Source organism: Sapajus apella, unplaced genomic scaffold (genome assembly GCF_009761245.1).
Source record: "Sapajus apella isolate SASKATOON/1434 unplaced genomic scaffold, GSC_monkey_1.0 scaffold90, whole genome shotgun sequence".
NCBI classification, from domain to species: domain Eukaryota; kingdom Metazoa; phylum Chordata; class Mammalia; order Primates; family Cebidae; genus Sapajus; species Sapajus apella.
The window spans coordinates 8,963,300-8,984,533 of NW_022437030.1; the positions used below are offsets into that span (position 1 = coordinate 8,963,300).

Sequence of the window (21,234 nt, forward strand, 5' to 3'; positions counted from 1 at the left end):
GTCTCAAGCAAGTCTCCTGCCTCAGCTTCCGAGTAGCTGGGATTACAGGTGTGGGTCACTGGGCCTGGCTTGACTTTTCTTATCAATCATCCCACAGCAAATATCTCATTTTTACCCCTAACAATGATCCTGCAAGATAGGCAGTAACTGGAACACCATGCCCACTGGACAGATGAGACAACCGGGGCTGGAGTTGAGAATTGACCCGCCTAAGGCCACACAGCTACCGAAGGGCAAAGTCAGGTCCCCTACATATTAAATTCGGTGTCCTACGGAAATAAGGTGGGGTGGGGACCAGACAAGTCCTGACAGACACCACAGAACTGTGGGAAGGGACTGCAGAGCTACAAGGACTTGGTCACCTAACTGGAGTTTCTTGCACGGGACTGGGAGCATTGGCCCCCTCAGTGTCCACTTGAGACCAGCTACTCTTATGGGATGATTTAGTCATGTTGGACAAGTCATTGCTAAGCCTTGGCTCTCCCAGCTGTAAAATGAAAATGTTGGATGGGGTGATTCTGTAAAGTCCTTTCTGTTTCTGACCCTATGAGATACACTCAGAGACCTGGCATAAAGTTGATGGGCTAACTCATATGAAGCCATAAATGGCTACCTTGTCAGGCATAGACAGATAAAGGCCGGAGCTGCTGCCTTTTGTTCATCCTGTGAGTTTAGTGCAGAGCTTGGCAAACTATTTCTGTAAAGGTCTCTGTTGCGACTTCTCAACTGCTGTCACAGCATGGTCACCTTATTTGTAAACATCAAGTGGTGGGCTGGATTTGGCCTGAAGTGTGTGGTTTGCAGACCTCTGGTTTAGTGGAAGGAGTGAAGGATCCAGAGTTGGCCTAGGCCTGGATTTGAGTCTCAGCTTTACCACTGACTGATGTGGAATCTTGGACAAGTTATGTAAAACTTTCAAAGGCTTTCTTCTTTCTGAAGAGTGAGAATAAGATTGCCACAAGGGAGTTTCTGGAAGATGAAACAAGGTAATGTACACTTAGGGCAACTCTCTGGGGCCACAGTGCCTGGATTCAAACCCTTGTTCCATCACTCCGCAGTGTGAATACCTGGGCAAGTTACATAACTTCCCTATGCTCCGTTTATCATCAATAAATGGGAATGACAGTAGTGACCCCCAATAGGGTCACAGGCAGGATTAAATGTTAATATTTTATTCAGAATAGTACCAGCTACACAGCTTATCCTATTGCATATTCACTCAATGTCAGCTACAGGGTGAATGTCTGTTTCTTCCTCTCACCACCTCTGCCAATTTCAAAGGCCACCCAGCTACCACTGCTTTTCATAAGGCCAAATCAGTGTCTGTTTCCTCGTCTTCTCAGATCCCCTCCTTAGGATGGTGCCCTCCTTAGGATGATGCCCTTGAATTTGGGTCTGGGTAGCCAAGTCCAAGTTTCCCTGGATCTGAGTGCATGCAACCACCTAGGCAGGAAGTTGAAGCTTCTGGAAATCCCGAGCTCCACAGACCTTGCCTCCTTCAGGACCCAGCTGCCCCATGAGCCCTTGGCTGTCAGACCCCATTAGACTACTAGCATGAGAGATGTTACTCTAGGCCAACCCTGGTCTCGGTTATGACCCAGAAAGGGAGGAGACAGAGGCACACTCCTCAAACAGCTGACAACTGTCTGGGTCCTGGTTCCTGCCTATCAGCTACTGGTTCTGTCAGACTCAGGCCTGGGGAAAGCTGGGTCAGGCCAGACTAACAGGGCATGCGGGCAAAGGTTGAGCTGCAGGATATCAAGGGGGGGCCACCCTGTCCCCAGAGAAAACCCAGCAAGGGCCACAGCCTGGAATGCCCAGGAGCCACAGAGCCACCGTCCCTTCAGCAGGGGTTGGTTGTTAGGTAGGGAGCACTCCTCACACCCCTGCAGCTCCAGGCTGCACTCCAGACCCCGGCCCAGGAGGGGCAGACACAGAGTCAGAAGAAGAGAGGCCTAACACCACAGCAGCCCCTGATTACAGTTGACCCAGCAACAGGGTGCCTGCCTGCCATCCACCTCAAGCCATTCCCAGGACCCTGATAAACCTCTCTTCTTGCACCACAGCCACCAAACTACCCCCTAGTAGTTGCCATTAACCCCTGACCCGCAACTGCAGTCACTTGGTGGTAACAAACCCCTATCAAGGGGAGAAGGGACAAGGTAGGGCATGCATTTGAGGCATACTCGCTCACATAAGGAGAGTACTGCAGCTCCAGCCGGTCAAATGAGCTGCAGAGTCAGACCAGGGAGTGTCAAAGACAAGGTTAGGGGATCTGGGGCTCCACCGTTACAGTTGTGGAGCCCTTGCCCTTGAGTTTTGGAATTGGAAAGGCAACACAACACAAGGAGTGCCCGTCTTCATTAAAACACTCAGTTGAGAGGATGAGGCCACATTGCAGCCACACAAGCCCTGGAGTTCCACGAGGACCAAGGCTTTAGGACCATCAGCACCTTGGACAAGGCCAGTTGGCTGAGCGGCCTTCAGTTAGTGAACAGTTTGGCTTACCTTGCGTCAGTTACTGCTGTGAGTTCTTTGCAAACGTCAGTCACTGAATCCTCTTTATGACTCCATGGGGTAGCATGATTATTAGCATGAGTATTCCCTTTTATAAATGGGGAAACTGAGGCACAAACAGAGGAAATAACTTACTAGTTGATGGAACTGGGATTTGAACCCAGGAAGTCTGGCTCCAGTCTGTGTCTTTAACCACTGATCTGCCCCCTTCCCTGGTTCTCGGCCACATGGGAATAACACATTCAGACTGGTATGGACATGAGTCCTCCTCTACTTCCATCCCTTCTTCAATTGCAAATGCATATGCTAAAAACAAATCTTTACTTATGTGGATACATATATAAGTTGTACACATATATGTAATTTAACACACATAATACGTGTTATACACATATATGCCTCATTTTAACAAAAATATGTACAGCTAGTGCTCGACTTACGACCACGATTGGTTCCGACAGACCGGTCATAACATGATTTGGTCATAAGTTGAGTAGGCTATATGTACAGTACTGTGAAATGATGTTATAAATGATGTTTAAGTCATATTTTATCATAATTTTCTTTCATTATTATTATATATCATAATTTTCTTTGTTCATTTTATGCCATTTGTATCATCTCTACACCATTTCGTTTCTTATTTTTACATTCGTCAGGTTTAAGTAAAACACTGCATTACCAGTACAACTGGAGCAGTCGTGGCCAGTGATTGTGGTCGTAAAGTCGAATGGTTGTAAGTTGCATAGGTCGTAAGCCGATCAATACCTGTATATATATATGTGTATGTATATTTAAGTGCCTACAGTGTGCTAGTAAGCAAACAACTTGCCCTAGATCACATAGTAAGAGTTCAGTGCGGACAGAGGCTCCCTGTCTCCCAGGAAAAGTATCCTGGCTTTCTCCAAACCCCACCCCTCAATCCTGTAGTCTCTGGTTCCTTATGCCAGATACAAGTTCAGTCTGTGCTCACAAGCCAAAACAAAGATTAGGCACATATATATTAGTATGCAAGTGACTGCATCTAACAGAAACATAACTGTGGCTTCTTCATAAATGGGATTTCCTTACTCTCTTATAACAAACAGGCAGTGGGTCAGGGAAAGGGTGGTGAGCAGGAAGAAGAGGGGGAAGTAATTTTTGTCCTAGAGAAGGACTTCAACAGGGTCCCCTGCCTGGATGTGTCCAGAAGCCCCTGATGGCTCTGGCGCTGCTTTAAAAAGTAATTTAAAAATTAGATGCCTTCTAGCTTCTTGTTCCACTAACCATTGCATGTGGTGCTCATCCTCATGGAGAAAAGATGGTGAATCCACCTGCAGACAGCTTGCCCACCTTTCAGTCAGGAGAAAGGGGGAGGGAGAGAGAAAAGGTAAAGGCAGAAGCCAGCTGAGTCATCTCTTGTCATTCTGGAGGAGAGGAGCTTCCATGGAACCCCTCCACTGTCTGCCTACACACCACTGGCCAAATTTGTACAATACAGCAATCCCTGACTATAAGAGAGTCTTGTTTCCCAGGTTGGTCTTGAACTCTTGTCTCAAGCAATCCTACCACCTTAGCCTCCCAAAGTGTGAGGATTACAGGGGAGGTTGGGCATGGTGCCCAGCCTCCCCTGGCCATTTCTAACCCTTCAGCCCTACCATGCTCATCCTGGGTCAATGAACTGACAAGGCAATTTGGTACAAAATCATGGTGTTTTGCCTTAGATAAGGCTGCTAATTAGAACATCTTCCTGATGTATTAAAACGAAAGAAATGGCTGCCAGCCACACCATGCTGGAAGTCAGAAGCGTGAAGTTCTGGTTCTGACTTTGCCATTGAGTTGATGTGGGACCTTAGGTAATCTCTCCCCATCTCTGGGCCTTAGTTTCTTTTGGGAAACTTGGGTTGGGCCTATGTATTAGTCTACTTAGGCTGTCAGAACAAAATGTTACAGGCTGGGTGGCTTACACAACAGAAATCAATTTCAGATCATGAGATAGCATTAATCTCACGGGGGTTATTTTGAGAACTGAGATCCTGCATACAAAACTCTCAGCACAGTGTTTGCAGGAGAGTAAGCTCTCAGTAAATATTTGTCAAATAAATGTATGAAGAAATAAAAGTGGAAAATACAAATAAGTAAAAATACTGACAAGATTACGGCCAGGAAATGGCTGCTGTAATGCTAATTAGATGTATAGCTTTCCAGTATTTTCCTACACAAATAAAGGGGTATGTCACTACTAAAATGGGACCATGTTATACTTATCCAGATTTTCCAAAAATATGTCTTTATTTTATTGAAATGTAAGTCATATATCATAAAGTTCGCCTTTTAAAGTGTACGATCGAGTGGGTTTTAGTATATTCCCAAAGTTGTGCTAACATCATCAGTATTTAATCCCAGAATATTTTTACCACCCCCAAGGTAAACCTCATGCCCATTAATAGTCACTCCTCATTCCCGTCTCTTTCCCCTTCCAAAGGCCCTGGCAATCACTTTCTGCCTCCACAAATTTGCCTATTCTGCCTAATATGCCTATGACATGTTAAATTAATGTGTAATTTAAAATGCATATAAAAAGCATGCTACAACATGTGTCCTTTTGTGCCTGGCATCTTACTTTACCATGATGTTTTCCAGCTTCATCCACATTGTAACACATTCTTCTTTTTTTTTTTTTTTTTTGAGACGGAGTTTCGCTCTTGTTACCCAGGCTGGAGTGCAATGGCGCGATCTCGGCTCACCGCAACCTCCGCCTCCTGGGTTCAGGCAATTCTCCTGCCTCAGCCTCCTGAGTAGCTGGGATTACAGGCACGCACTACCATGCCCAGCTAATTTTTTGTATTTTTAGTAGAGACGGGGTTTCACCATGTTGACCAGGATGGTCTCGATCTCTTGACCTCGTGATCCACCCGCCTCGGCCTCCCAAAGTGCTGGGATTACAGGCTTGAGCCACCGCGCCCGGCCAACACATTCTTCTTATGACTGGATGATATGCCTCTGCATGCATAGACCACATCTTATTTACACATTCATCATGTCATGGACATTTGGGTTGCTTCCACTTTTGGTTAGTATGAATGACACTGCTCTTTGTGTACAAGTTTTTGTAGGAACATGTTTTCAGTGCTCTTATGTAGATACCCAGGAGGAAAATTGCTGGGTCATATGGTAACTCTATGTTGAACTTTTTGAGGAACTGCCTGCTGCACATAACAGTTTATAATTTGTTATTTTCTCTTTTCACAAAAGATTGTGACTGTCTTTATTGTCAATAAATAGATGTGCACATCACCATTTTGAGTGACTAGCCAGCTGTACCAGAGTGTGTTCAGTGAATTCTCGATTGTTGGACATTTGAATGATCCCATGAAAGAGGCTTTAAGCAACATCCTTGTGTTTCCAGCAGCTTGTAAATGACAGGTTTCCAGGTGTGCCTGGAGCACATTGTATCCTCTTTGATCCAAATTGCCATGCCCTGGCAATTTGGATCAAAGAGGTTTATTAGGGTATGGGCTCCGGGTTAGCAGAATCTCGGGAGGGAGAGTTTCTCCAAGGTCAGCAAGACCTCAGATGTCAGAGCATCAGATTTCACATTGCTTTGACCTCACCCCTGCTGCTCCTTCCCCCCGCCCCCGTCTTGTCTACCAATAGTGACCCCTTGAGAAGTCGAACCATGTCTTGAATTGGTCTTTGTATCCATTATATGTGGCCAGGTGCCAGGCATTTTGGTAAATGTTCGCAGAATGGATGGGTACCTGGATGGATGGATGATTCGAGCCAGGGGCTTTGGAGAGATGGAATTCATTTTTACATTCTGTCCAAAAACCCCTGCTTTGGAAAGTAGTGATTTCCCTGACACTAGAGGTGTGTGACAGGAGGCTGGGCCAATTGGCAAGACATTGTGAAGCAAATTCAGGCATCAGAAAGGGGAGTGTATGAAATATAAGATCACTTCCAAACGTGAGAGTCTGGAACGCTAGGAAACACAAGCCCTGGGAGCTGAGATGCATGCTAAGTCACCCAGTTGAGCAGTTGTGGGGCTGTGAGTGGCTCTAAAATTTTCAAGCTTTTTCTTAGGACCTCAGACTAAAGTTTCCCTTTGCCTAAAAGCATCTTCCTGCTAGCGCGGCCTTTGGGGGCCGTCACAGCGCACAGAGATTAGAGTCCTGCAACAAGCAGTTGGGCGAGTTTATAGCTCTCTGTAACCTGAGAGTACAGACCAGACTGCTTTGATGAAATAGGGTAAACTGTGGGTGGGAGTTGCCCAGTGAGACCTGGGGAAAGGCAGGTGTTTCTGATTATATCTCACGATACGGGTAATATTAGGCAATTGGCAGCGCAGGGCGGTAGCTGGGGGCGGGGCTGGGCTCCGAGACTGGACCACGCAGTCCCTCTGAGTTGCACATAGACCTCGCAGGCCCAGAGGGCTGAAACTCTTCCAGGATGTGGCTCCGTGCTCTTGTCCTGGCCACTCTCTCCGGTTCCATGGCTTGGGGTGAGTCCTTCTGAAATACAAACATGCGGGGCACATTGGAAATCCTTGTTCTGGGTCGCGGTGGGCGCAGATGCGTAGAAAGGCAAAGGCACAACAGGTCCAGCTCCGCGCGCCTACGGACTGGAACTTGGAGCAGCTGAGCCCGGGCAGCCCCGGCCGCGCGGAGACGCAGGGAGGATGGACACCCTGAGACCGCCCTGCACTGGTCGCCCCCACGCAGGCCGGCAGCCGGCACACACGAGGAATTTAGGCAGCTCAGTTTACTGTCCCCTAAAGAGTCCGGTCATGGCCGGATCACGGACCGCGGCTTAGTAGAATATTAAGAGCATCGAGAGCCTGAGCCAGAGTGCATGGGTTTGAGTCCCGGCTGGGCGCTTCCTCGCTGTGTGTCCTTAGGCAAGGGACTGAGCATTTCCGTGCTTGGGTTGCCCCCTCTCTGAAATAGAGGTGGCAGTGCTACCTACCTCACTGGACTCTGGTGAGGAGGAATGGGTCGTTGTTTCTAAAGCGCTCTGGACAGCTCCTGGTGTGGAGAAAGCACAGAAAAGGGAGTGGACAAATAAAGGCGTTGTTAAAAAAAAAAAGTAGTGTATGAATAGAAAATATGAGCTGTGGTCAGGCCGCTATATCAGGACCTCTTGCCATGAAAAAGACAGTTTCTTACGAATATTTCCAACAGAAGGGGACACCAGTGAGGTGGGGGATGGGACACAAGGGAAAGCAGCAGAGCAGGGGGAGGGGGCGGGGGCAGATCTGAGCCCAAGAGGCTTTTACTGTGGCTTCCATTAGAAAGAAGAGGCAAGGCAGGCAGGCAGGCTGAGGATTGGTGAGTTGGGATAACTCAGGGGGCTCTGGGGCACAGGGGCTGTCCCTAGTTGTCTGGTACCTGGCCCTGGCGTGATTAGGGCAGGTGGGTAGTGGCCAGGGCATGGCAACTGGATCAAAGAGGTGGTTGGGGTGTGGGTTCTGGGTTGGCAGGACCCTGGGAAGGAGAGTTTCTCCAAGGTCAGCAAGGCCTCAGATGTCCGAATACAGAAAGCAAAACACATGGTACATTCAGGGGTGCAGGGAGGGGCCTCTTAATACCCCCAGGGCCATTTTATAGACGGAGAAACTGAGACTCACACAGGGAAATGTACTTGCCCAAGGTCAACCGGGAAATCATGCCTGGGCCTGTCTCTGGGTCGCAATCCTGACAGCCCAGGCCCCGCCTGCACCCTGTCCTCCTTCTGGCAGCCTGACACTGGGAGAGCCCTGAACTGTGTGTAACAGCAGAGGAAGAGAGGAACCCTGTTTGGAGCTGAATATTCCTTTACCTCTGGTTACTCCTGGCCATGCCATCCATTTCCTTCCTTAGGAAGTCCATACCGGCTGCTTCCACTTCCTCAATTTCCTCCTCTGTAAAATGGGAATATTGATGCCTACCCAGCAAGGCTTTTTTGAAGATGCATTTAAACAAATTGGAATGCATGCCTGGCACGGAGTAGGTGCCCACACGGTTTGTGTTTCATATCACATCAGCGGCAACTGCTCTTGTTCCCACTCTTGTTTCTGCCTCCCCTCGTTCACCCACTTTTTCACCCTTGGCAACCTGGCTGCCATCTACATCACCTTGTTGAAGGGAATCCTGAGCTGAGAAAGGCCAGCCCAGTGGTTTCCGCTCAGCCTTGTCCCATCTCCACCTCTCTGAAGCCCTCAGCACTCATAGCCGGCGCCTCGCCCTCTTCCTCCCTGGGCTTCCAGGACACCGGGAGGTTCTCTCCCCCAAAACTCTAATGGCTCTTCTGCCTCAGTTGTAGTGGTCCCTCTGTTTGAACTTTTGTTTTTTCCCTTTCCTCTCACACTGGCATCTTCAATGAAGCTACACACATTCATGGTGTGCACCCTCACCGTCTAGGAGAAGATTCTCCCCTGCTCCCTTGCCAGGCTTCCTTCCAGTATTGAAGTGTGCTCGTCCTATGGTGCCATCTTGCCAGGATATTCCACTGACATCTCCACCAAGCCTGTGAAAACAGGGACCCAGCATCACAAGGCAGCTCTTTGGTCTTCATTACCTTCCATGTTCCCCTAAACTGGTCAGAGACCAAGTCTTTCTTTTCTTTTCTATTTTTCTTTTTTTTTTTTTTTTAGATGGAGTCTCACTCTTTCACCCAGGCTGGAATGCAGTGATGCTGTCTCGGCTCACTGCAACCTCTGCCTCCTGGATTGAAGCTATTCTCCTGCCTTAGCCTCCTGAGTAGCCAAGATTATAGGCACATGCCACCACATCCAACTATTTTCATAGTTTTAGTAGAGACGAGGTTTTGCCATGTTGGCCAGGCTGGTCTCACACTCCTGACCTCAAGTGATCTGCCCTCCTTAACTTCCTGAAGTGCTGACATTACACCACTTACCTAATGGGTCCTGGTAATTGCTATGTTGTTAAACATCTTTCCAAGGAACTTCATCTCAGCGTCATTTGTAATTAGCAACAACAATAAAAAAAAAACAAGCTGAATATTCTCAGTATGGGGTTGGCTGTTAATGAAACATGGATGCTGTTGTGTAACTGGGCTTTGCATTCTAATTGGATATTCCCCTGTAAAATCAAACCTGAATTGCTCTATTCTGTTCTGGCTCCACTTTGATGGAGGTCTTGACGTCTTGTCTGTATCCAAAGTAGAGCAACTGTGAGGACAAGAGGCTGGAAATCATTTCCTAGGAGGGAAGCTTAGAAAAATTGAGTTCTCTGGAGCCAGATAGGACCTGAGGGGTGGGCAGCACAATCAAGTGTCTGAAAGGCCACAGGCAAAAGATCAGATCAGGCCACCACAGTCCCATGGCAGGTAGAACCAGGACTGATGCATAGGCTTTTGGAAATGAATTTCAGCTCAATGAGGAAGCATTGTCTGTGCTGCAAGAATGGATCAGACCTGCCCAGGGTCACCAGAAGAATCTTCCTCGACCTAATCATTTTCTTTATCCAGAACAGTTCCTGCTGTTTATTTGTCCACTAAACAAAAGTCAAGCACTTCACCTGTCATTCTAGGCCCTCTCTGACATGCACTCTCTCATTCTAGGACTATTTACCAATCCCCTCAGACTCCACCTGTTGCACTTGGGCCACGCCCCCTCCTCCAGGCAAGCTCTGCATTCTGCTGCCTCTGAGCCTCAGCACATTCCCTTCCTTCTCTCTGCTCTGTACCACTCCCTGCTTCTCATCTCTCCTTATTCAATCCTTCCTTACTGCAAGTTCCAGCTTCTCCATGATGCCCTCAATCAGAAGGCCTTACCCCTCTTCTAGTTCCTGGACTGCCTTACGGATACCTCTTCCAGGACACAGCCACTTCCTTCCAGCTGCAGGGTCAGGTGTATATGTGACCCTTCCCTGTCAGAGTCAGTGCTTCTGAGAGTACAGGGCAGCTCTTGTTCATCCTTTCAGCCAGCTAGCGGCTCAGTGCCAGGATTCTAAGGGATAAATGTTTCCAAAAGCTTCTAAGGTGGAAGCTAAATGTCTTATTCTTTCCTAGTGGCTCTCCTTCTTGCACTGATTTTTGGCTGGATGTTTTCATGCCTCCAATTCTAATTTGCTCCTTAAACCAGCTCAATGAGTTAGGAAGGACAGTGATCCTCATCCCTATTTTACATCAGGAGAAACTGAGGCCTAGAGGGTTTAGGTGACTTATTCAAGGTCACACACCTAGAAAGTGGCAGACCCCACCTGGAACCCTTGTCCAGCCTTTCACCTCTGATGCATTCTGATTTATTCTCCATGTCCAGCAGGGCACCATTCCTCGCCACCTGTGGTGGACACCATGCATGGTAAAGTCCTGGGGAAGTTCATCAACTTGCAAGGATTTGCACAGCCTGTGGCCGTTTTCCTGGGAATCCCTTTTGCCAAGCCTCCTCTTGGACCCCTGAGGTTTACTCCACCACAACCTGCAGAACCGTGGAGCTTCGTGAAGAATGCCACCTCTTACCCTCCTATGTAAGCCAGGGGTGGATTTGGCACATTTCAGTGGGATGTTCGCCTCGATGTGATGCAGGAAGGAGTCAAGGCAGTCCCCCGATGGGCTGATACTTTGCTCTGGAATCCTGAGATCATTGTAGATCCTTAAGAACATTCCAGAACTCTCACAGCTTTCTAGAGTCCATTATTTAACACATGTTTATTGAGCACCTACTGTGTGCTGGGCATGTTCTGGATTCTTGGGATCTATTAGGGAACAAAGCAAAGATCCCTAGGTTCATGGAGCGTGCATTCTAGCAGGGGGAGACAGGTAAGAAACAACACGCAAATTACTCCATGGATGATGTGATATGTTAGAACAGGACAAGTGCCTTGGAAACAAGGTAGCAGTTGAGCAGGAGAGGGAGATCAAAAGTAAGGATCCCATGAATTTCCCTGTCTTGAACTTTGGCATAGCTGGGGAGAGGGATGAGTCAGGAGGTGTGTGGGTGGGAAGTGTACTGAGGTGGCCACTCAGCAAGTGCTCAACTCTCAGGTGTGCCCAGCTCCCTGTTCCTGAGGAGAACAATGGCAGGTGTGTGCAGTCACCCTGGCCAAGCTGGGAAGAAAAACCCAAAGGTTCTGATTGGCCTCACCACCACTCCGCAGTGTACCAAGGACCCCTATAGGCATCAAACCAGACCCCATTCATCTGTGCAGCCAGGTACTTGGGGGGTTTCCAGCAGCCCACCTCTGGCTCGCCTTTTTTTTCAAATAATGTTTACTGTTTTTATTTTTTTGACTGCAAATGTAATATATACTTATTACAGAATATTTAGGAAATACAGAGAAGGAAAAGTAAGAAAATTGAAATCACATAAAATATCCCACCATCCACAGAAAATAGCTTGATAGATTCATAGTGGATATTTTAGGTCATAAAGTATTATCATCTAATATTTTGTTTGTATTCCAGGTTTTTTTTGTTTGTTTTGTTTTTTGCCTACTGCTATCCTTTCTTCCTTTAAAACAGGAAGCTACGTTCAGATAATTTGGATGCCTGCTTTGCTCATTTATAAGTATGTCATGAGCATCATTCTATACCATTTAATAGCACAGCATATATCAGCACCTGCATTACATTTGGTATTGAACCATAATTAGTTTCCCCAAGGTTTTATTTGGGGTCATTAAGTTACATATGATGTTTTTGATATTATAGAGAGCACTGTGATGAATATTTTGTAGTGAAATCTTTATGTACATTTATAAATATTTTAGGATAAGTGTCCAGAAATGACATTTCTCAATCAAAGAATATATGTCTTTTGTTAAATTTCTCTGCCAAAATATTCCAGCTACACTCCTGCCATTGATGGATGAAAACCTCCATTCAGCAGACTGTTGTCAATGACTGGGGTAATTTAAAAATGTTTTTGGTTATTGGGTAGGCAAAACAACAACAATAATAGCTATATTATTTTCCTCTTTAGTCTGCATTTATCTGAAGACCAGTGAGGTTGAGTTCTCTTCCCCTTTCTTTGCATTGGAATGTCTTTCGTTTATTATTGCTATGCATCTTACTCCTGGTGATCTGTAGGAAAATTTCCTGGGATGAAAAGCAAGAAGTCACCTTTACTGGCCCCGATTCTGTCACTTGACAGCTGTCATCCTGGAGCCTGACTGCCTCAGTTTCCTCATGTACATAGTGGGGGCAGTGATGCCTGCCTCCTGCTGCATTGAGATCTGGGGCTGTTGCTTATAATATACTTGTGTATAAGCACCACGTGGCATGGATCTTCCTGGCTATGTGATGTACGTCAGGTTCTCCAGCCTCTCTGGGCTTGTTTTCTCATCTGTAACATGGAGATAATAGAACCTATGTAATGGGACTGATCTGAGGCTTAGATGAGTTAATACACAAAGAGTACTTAAAACAGTGCCTGGCGCACTGGGAGGACTCAGTTACTATTGCACATGTTCATCTATGTTCGATCTTTGAGCTCTTTCAGCACTTGCCTGGGATGGGTTGATGGTCAAATCTTGGCATGTGAAGGCTGCAAGACCTATGTAGAAATACTCCCCTCACTTAGACCTGGCAGATTGGGACCCAGAATGTGAAAGGAATTCACCCAAAATCACCTCGTAAATGCATAGCAGAGAGAGGACTAGAGCACAGTTTTCCTGATGTTGTCCCACAAAGATTTCACCCCTGAGCTATTGCGGGAAATGTCACCTCCCAGGGAAGATCAGTGTATTGTTTGTTTCCTTTTCTTGGTGCTGGGAGTCCCAAAGGCTCCAGAATGGGAAGGGGTGTGAAGCCCTTCTCACTCTGCTTGGTCTCAGGAGACTTTAATGAGTCCTAGCCCCACCACCTGAAGGCTCTGATAGCCTCCTACCCATTCCAATATATTCAGTTTGTAAATATCAAGTCATTTTCAGGCTTAAACCTCCAAGTCCTTGGTGCTGCACCAGAAGACAGCTGGCTTAGATCCACTGAACTTCAGGGGTTCTTCTTTTCCCCTACCCAGGTGCTCCCAAGATCCCACGGCAGGGCAGTTTCTCTCCGAGCTCTGTACCAACCGAAAAGAGGATATTCCTCTCAAGTTTTCTGAAGACTGTCTTTACCTCAATATTTACACTCCTGCTGACTTGGCCAAGAAAAGCAGGCTGCCGGTAAGCCGTGGGATCCCCTGGTTGAGGCGTGTCAGTTCCAGTTCCCCGGATCTTCTGGGCCACACCAGAAGGGGGTGAAGGCAGCTTGGGGAGGGGGCTGCAAAGGCCAGGATTGTTTCAGGGACCCCAGGACCTCCACGGAAACACAGGTTTTCCACACCTCAGTTTCCCCTTGTGACACAGGGCCTCTGGGGGAATCTGCTGTACATCTTTAATGCACATCTTAATTGTTCCAAGTTCCCTTATGCTAATGAAGGATGAGAATGATTACTTTTAGTTACTAGATTAAAAATCTGATACCCAGAGTGGGCAAGACATGATGTCCAATAATGTTAGAGGTGGAAGAGACTTAGAGAAAAGCCAACACCCCAACTCTTCCATTTCAGATAGAGAAACTGAGGCCCAGACAGGAAAGGAGAGGTCGCAAGTAGGGTAGTTTTTGCTCAAGTCTTCTGATCTTCAAACCAGTGCTTTTGACTTGGAGTGGGGCATTGAGCTCGTATGTGGCCTTTCTGCAGCACACCCACATCCATCTGGGGTAACTTTCACTGTCTGGGTATGGGTGTTGGGGGCAGAGCCTGGAAAATCCCAGGAGCACTTCCTTTTGCCTTTGGCCAAATATCTGGGATTTTGTTGTACCTAATTTCCTCCCTAATTGTCTTGGCAAAGACTGATAACCCAATGTGTTAGCATTTCCCGAATAAACAAAGGGCAAGAGATAGGGCAGGCTGCCAGCTGCAAGTTGGAGGGTAGGGAGGTCTGCTGGCAAAGAAGGCCACCCCAGGGTGGAATAAAGGGTGTCGCATCCAGCGGCATCATGGCGTGGTGCCCAGGAGTGAGAGAGCAGGCCTGCGAACGCGGGACTAGAAGTTGTCCCTACATGTGCTTCGTAAGACACAGGAAGTGGGAGAAAGTGTTACTCACTCACTCATTCATTCATTCATTCATCTATTGTGTACTTGGTGCGCCATATACACAGTTAGACTCTGGGCTTTAGGGAAAAGAGGAACATCAACCCACTCCACGCAGCCCCTGCCTTCAAGGATCTTGCCATCTGGGCTGTAGAGTCATATTCTCCCTTCAGCAGGTTATTGCAGGCCAGCCCTCGGGTCAGCCTTCACACAAAGATGGATGCATGCTCAGTTCCTCCCCAGGAGACAGGCAGGCATTAGAGGTGTGGGAGAAACAGGGCTCTGGGAATCTGGAGGTGGGAGAACCTCCAGGAATGGCCACAGGTTCTAGAACTACACATGCTTAGAACAGCACTTGGTACATAGTTATGAGTTCTTTTATATTTTATTAATAATATTACTACAATATTATTATTTTAGCCACTCTTCTTCCTTGATATGTGGACTTTTAAAATGAGAGAACCTTGTGTTAGGAATTGTATCCACTCTCATCCTCGGGTATTCACTTAGTTCCTGATGCTTAGTAAGATCTCAGATAGTGCTAGTCAAATGATTGAAGGCATCCTGGAGGTGGTGGGTTTTAGGGTGGGATTTCAGAATTTGGGGATGCAGAGGCATAAAGGAGGCATTTGAGGAAGAGACACCATCACAGGCATGTGTGGTTCTCAAGACAATCATTCATGCACAGAAAAGTTTAATTCACCATGAGAGAGTTAACTGAGATGAAGCTGAGTTACAAGGGCTGCCCCATGGGTACGCTGAGCTGCATGAACAGTCCAGGCTTGAGGGTGATAGAAGTGAGGGCAAGACCAAGACTTCCTTAGCCTTTGCTGTGCCCGTGATGATGTTCTCCGTGTGAAGAGCCTTTGGCGGAGGTGGCACTGGAGGCTGGGTAAAAGGAAAGGGCAGCCAGGGTGTGTACAGTGGGGTGGTGGTTTGAGCCCCAGTTGGGAGAATTATAGAGGAGAGAGACTGCCTTTTGCAAACTTGCTGGGCGCTGGTGAACTTTGGGTAACATCCTCCTTCAGTTGTGACCTAAACAAGGCACCCTCTGGGTGCTCCCTGGCTCTGTGCCCTGTAACTGGTCTGTTGCTTCCCGCCTGCCCAGGTGATGGTGTGGATCCACGGAGGGGCGCTGTTGCTGGGTGGGGCATCAACCTATGATGGGCTGCCCCTCGCTGCCCATGAAAACGTGGTGGTGGTGACGATTCAGTACCGTCTTGGCATCTGGGGATTCTTCAGGTAAGAAATTGGACTCTCCTCCCTGCACTTTGGCCCCCAACATGAGGAAGCTAGGACCCAGCTCTGGTCATGTCAGCCCTCAGGGGACCTTAGCTCGGTTCCTCAGCAAAGCATCAAAGCACCTTCATAAGTGGATACTACCTACTCTCTCACTCCGCAGCCACACTCATCCACTTGCCTCTGAGCTTTTGCATGTGCTGTTCCCTCTGCCTGGAATGCCTATTCTACCTGATGAACTCCTCTTCATCCTGCAAGACCCAGCCCCCAGTTACCTCCTCTGAAAGACTCATCTCCTTTTCACCTGTGCTGCTTCCACACATGGCATTTCTCTGTCATAGCAGATAACAGTTAGCCCAGGCATTGAAGATTGACACATCTGACTTCTCATGAGAAAGGAGGGAAGGGGCAGTCACAAATGGAGCTCAGTGCATGTTGTGGGTGAAGGAATGGGGACTGCAGATGGTGGGGTGTGGGAGCATCTGTCCCCTTTCCGGAGGAGTGTTGGGGCCCACGTACCCCATTTTCTGCTTGAAATCTGGCAATGCAGGAAGCAAGGATGGAATCATCCCCATCAGATTTCCACGGGGACAGGAGCAATTACTCCTGCAGGGTGGAATTACTATGAACATTTTCTAAGTGTGTCCCCCCCAGCACCCCAATCCTGAGTGAGTGATGGGAGGGCTGTGGGAGGGATTGCACTCACCGATGGGAAGACCTAGGGAGATGGAGGATGGGTTCTGGTCTACCTGTCAGCAGGGCGCCCCAGGCCAGTCTTGGCCGTATCACCTTCATGGGACTCCACATCCCTTTCAGCCACAGCCTGTATCTCTGCTCCCGCTTACAATAAAGCTGCCTCATGATCTCTCTCCACTTCCTCTCCTCCGTGTGTCTCCTCCGCCCATGCCGGCCATGTTTGTTCCTGACCACACCACTCAGCTGCTCTCATTGTGGTCACTGGTGACTGCCGCTGCTCTCCACCCAGCCGCACAGGACCTCCCAGCAGCAGCCGATGGCCACACAGCCTCTGTGAAATGCTTCCTCCCCAGCCCTTTCCCGGTGCCTCCACCCCCCTGTCCGCCGGCCTGTCTTGTCTCCCTCTCCCTCTCCACTAATTCCCAGTGATCCCAGGGAGCCGCCCGGAGCCCCCGTTTCCAGCCCACCTCTCCTTTGAAGCCCACAGGCGTCACTCACTGTCTCCTCTCTGCCCCTGGCTCTTTAAAGGGTGCCCCGCTCTTCCCAGGGACCAGCTGAATCCTTGACGCCCTCCCCAGCAGAGACCCCCTCCTCCTCCCACGGCACCTCCTCTCAGCTGCTGCTGCCCCATCCTCTCAGGGGCTCAGAGAAGGCCTCTTGGGCAGCCTGGACTCTCTTTTCTCACAAACCTCGTGGCTCCACCTTCAGAATCCACTCAGAAGCTACAACTTTGCACCTCCTCCCTGGCTCCTGCCCCAGCCTAAGTTTTCTGTCTCTTGCCTGGGTTATGAGCCTAATACTCAGTTTCAGATCCCTGCCAATTTTATGCTGGGGCTGAGCTGCACAGTAGCCAGAGTGATCGCTTAACACATGCATTGAATCACATGATGCCTCTGTGAAAAGCCCTGCGGGGGCTCCCGTGTCCCCTGTGATGACAGCAGAAGTCCTTGCCAGGGCCCCAGGGCCTGTCTAGCTGCACTTCCCCACGCACACTTTCTTCCCCTGGGCCCCAGGGCCCTTGCACTTGCTTTTTCTTCTGCCTGGAATTCCTTTCTTTGGTTATTTGCAGGCTCATGTGCTCATTGTGCTTGTTTGATGAAGGTCTTTGGCTCCAAGACCTCAAATGCCACTGCCTCCAAAAGGCCTTCCCTGGTTGCAATCTGAAATGGCACCGTCAGTCCCACCCCTGTTTTTCTTTACCGCACTGTATTTTCCTCAATGCACTTTTACTACCTGACATCGTTATATCCTCTCTACGTGTCTGTTTATCCGCTTATGATTTGTAGTGGGAGCTCCGTGTTGGCAGAATTTTTGCCTGTTTTGCTCTCACATGTGCTTCAGCTCATAGGACAGTGTCAGGCATATAGTAGATGCTCAGTAAATAGTTGCCGGTTGAATGTATGTGGAATCACACACCAAATGTAGGAATATAAGGCAAGGTTTCAGAGATGCTGAAGCCCAGCACCCCCAGCCCCATCTGTGGTCCTGAAGGTCCTGCCATGACATCTCTGATCCCCACCCTCAACCTGTGTTTTTCCTCACAGCACAGGGGATGAACACAGCAGGGGGAACTGGGGTCACCTGGACCAGCTGGCTGCCCTGCGTTGGGTCCAGGACAACATTGCCAGCTTTGGCGGGAACCCAGGCTCTGTGACCATCTTTGGACAGTCAGCGGGAGGAGAAAGTGTCTCTGTTCTTGTGAGTGATCCTGACATCAGCCCCAACCCCATACTTGATGTGATGCTGATGGGACCTCTTGGAGACCTGTGAATCCGACTATGGATACCTCTGCTTACAATACCTGGGTTCAGGACTGACCCTACTCACTGACCAGCATCGGGAGTGGAGAGCTGAAGATCAAGCTCTCCTTGGCCCCCAGGAAGCTCAGAGCTCATTTTAGTGTCCTGGGGCCATAAGAATCTCCAGTTGCAGCCTACAATGGTGACATTGTCCTCTTCTAGCTTGGTTGAGTTCTCTCTCTCTCTCTCTCTTTCTCTCTCTCTCCCGCTCTTTCTCTCTCTCTCTTTCCAACTGATTTTAACATAAGAACTCATTTCCCTTCTCTTGGGAAGTGGGGCTAGGCATAAGTTATGAGTAATTATAGGCAAAGACAAGAGGTGGACAGAGGTCATTGTTCAGCTCAAAGCCAGATCTACCTGTGGAGGGAATGTGGACACTGAGCAGATTGGGGATTCCTCTGGCATGGTCTGATGATTGGTCCATGCCCCAAAAGGAGGCAATCGTCTCTGTGACTGAGGGGCCTAGTGGGCTAGGGGAAGTGGCAAGAGGAAGTAGGGATGGAGCTGAGGATGGGGAGGGATGGAGCAGGGGATGTGAGACACAAACACAACCTGGGGCTGTGAGAGGTCCTGCTGGGGCAGGGGTTGGGTGCAGGAGACACCAGGGGAGCTGGGATGAAAAACCAGATGAGAGGGTGCCGGGAGCTGTAGGAGCCCTCCAGCTGCCTCGAGGTGGGCAGAGGGTCAGTCCCACTACAGTGTTCTTCAATCCTGTGTTGGTTTTGTGGTTGAACACTCAGTGGAAAACATTTTTATACTTTTTAAAGTACAGAAAAAGAAAAAATACAGATAAGCCCAAGAAAGACAAAAGCCATTCATCATCCCACAACCCAAGGGTAGTCACTCTGCTGACTTTGACATGGATTTTTCTAGTCTTGTTTCAATGACTTTACATCTATCTGTCCAACCCTCTATCCATCCATCCACTTATCAATCGATCTACCTATCATGTCGCTATTATCTATCTTTGTCTTTATTTTTACAAAAGTACTTTCCTGAACATGATAGTACAACATAAATATTTTACAAAATATCAAATTCTGTCCTATAATAGTATCTCTTATAACTGCACAGTATTTAAAAATAAGAACGAAAAACCATTTATTTGCCCAATCTCATAACATTGGACCCTTAGGTTATGTCCAGTGCTTACCATTGTAAACAGCAGGAGCATTCTTAGAAATCTTTGTGTGCTTCTGGGATCATTTTTTAGGATAAGATCTGAATCATGGAGATGCTGAATTGTAAGTTGTGGCTAGGCAACGCTAAGCTGCCTTTCTAATATGTTTGTTGGTTAGGCTCATCTGTGCCCACACCTCCTGTTATGTCCCTGCCCTGTGTTCTGTCCCTATCCCACTGAGGATCCCTTGGGTGGCCAGGTGAGAGTTGAGCTTGGCAAACAGGCCAAGCAAGGTTCTCTTGGGTGGGAGGACCTCTTGGGTGGGAGGTGAGCCTGCAAGAAGACCAAGCCAGTTAAGGAGTCATTGTGTCCACTGAGCCACCGAGTGTCAGGGAAACAGGCCAAGGCAGAGGTGGGGTGGAGGTAGCCTGGAAGAGCAAGAGAGTCACCGACCCCACTTCTGAGCATGAACTCTCCTCCCCTCCTTTCTGCTCCCAGGTTTTCTCTCCATTGTCCAAGAACCTCTTCCACCGGGCCATTTCTGAGAGTGGCGTGGCCCTCACTCCTGGTCTGGTGGAGAAAGGCAACATCAAGCCTCTGGCTGAGGTAGGTCCCCCACTGGAGGTCCCCACCCTTTTGGCTCTGTGCTCCTTAATTCACAGGGGTCACTCTTGCTGTGGGTTCTAGCTGATGTTCTCCTAGAATCACTGAAGTGCCAAAGGCTGAGCAGGAAGGGCAAGGAGACACCCATCCTCCCAGTTTCACGGCTAGGCAAATGATCGCAGGGCTTGGAAGGGATTTGCCAAGGGCAGCAGGTGATCAGGGCAGAGCCGGGACTCCAGCTCATGGCCCTAGACAGCCAGTACAGCGCCCTGTCTGTGACCACACTCCTCTGATGTGCCAGTGCAGAATGCCATATTGGGTAGTGGGCAGCAGGCTGAGATAATGTCTGTGTCTCTCAGGGTCTAAGTTCCATGGACCCATTTGTGGGATGTAAGCCTGGAGCAGTTCCACACTGAGAGCCTTATAACCAGGGTTGATTCCTGGAGAATTCACTCATTCATTCATTTGTTCCCTCAAAACTAGGTGAATAAGTGAAGGCAAAAGCAAGAGGTAGGCAGAGGTCATTGTTTGGCTCAAAACCAGATGTCCATGTGGAGGGGACGTGGATACTACATGGCTCTATGTGGCTCTGCATTCTAGCCAGACACTTAGCACCTCCCCAAGCTTCCACTGTAATGTAGGGAATAGATGAATAGTTACAGAATCACATTATTAGAAAGCATCACTTATGACAAGAGCAGTGGAGGAGATGGACTTGATGCCACAGCAGAATCTAAAGAAAGCATTGAGTCCCGGGGCAGAAGGAGGTTACTGGGCAAGGCTTGCTGGAAAAGTGAACAGTGAGTCAGGAGCAAAGAAGGTCCAGGGAGGGGAGCAGCACATGCAGGTGTCCTGTGGCAGGAGGGTGCACCCGATCGTGAGTGAGAGAGAGAGAGAGAGCAGGGGGAGCGTGGCAAGCGCTGAGGGCAGGGACGTTGGCAGGGGCCATGCCACACAGGACCCTGGCAAGGATTTTGTCATCATCTGGAGAGCAGTTGGAAGCCAAAGGAAGAGGTGATCAATAGGAATCCAGACCTAGGCTGAGGAGTGCCCACTGGAGCCAGTGGTGTGGAGGATTTTGGTAGATTTGAGAGTTGTTTGGGGAAAGCATCCAAACTTCAAGGGCTGATACATAGGAGAGAAAATGGGGATGCCAAGAATTTTTAGAACTTTTGAGAATTTTTTAGAATTCATTGGTTATTAGCAACAGTTGCCCATTGACCAGACTTTACTCAAGAAAGGATCGGCTGGGTGTGGTGGCTCAT

General features: G+C 48.5%; 1 protein-coding gene across 1 annotated transcript; it reads left to right on the plus strand.

The window, feature by feature from the left end:
• The first annotated feature begins 10,731 nt into the window (after nt 1-10,731).
• LOC116534950 (putative inactive carboxylesterase 4) lies at nt 10,732-20,266 on the plus strand. Its single transcript, XM_032255753.1, has 5 exons — nt 10,732-10,964; nt 13,457-13,601; nt 15,621-15,754; nt 17,992-18,145; nt 19,865-20,266. The coding sequence occupies exons 1-5, from the start codon at nt 10,792-10,794 to the stop codon at nt 20,051-20,053; spliced, it is 795 nt and encodes a 264-aa protein (XP_032111644.1). The 5' UTR covers nt 10,732-10,791; the 3' UTR covers nt 20,054-20,266.
• The last annotated feature ends 968 nt before the right edge of the window (nt 20,267-21,234 follow it).

Excerpts from the sequence above, each read along its gene's own strand:
- LOC116534950 (XM_032255753.1), top strand. The coding sequence starts at position 10,792 with ATGCATGGTAAAGTCCTGGGGAAGTTCATCAACTTGCAAGGATTTGCA. Across the intron at positions 15,755-17,991 it reads GGCATCTGGGGATTCTTCAG|CACAGGGGATGAACACAGCA; the intron begins GTAAGAAATTGG and ends TTTTCCTCACAG. Across the intron at positions 18,146-19,864 it reads GAGAAAGTGTCTCTGTTCTT|GTTTTCTCTCCATTGTCCAA; the intron begins GTGAGTGATCCT and ends TTCTGCTCCCAG.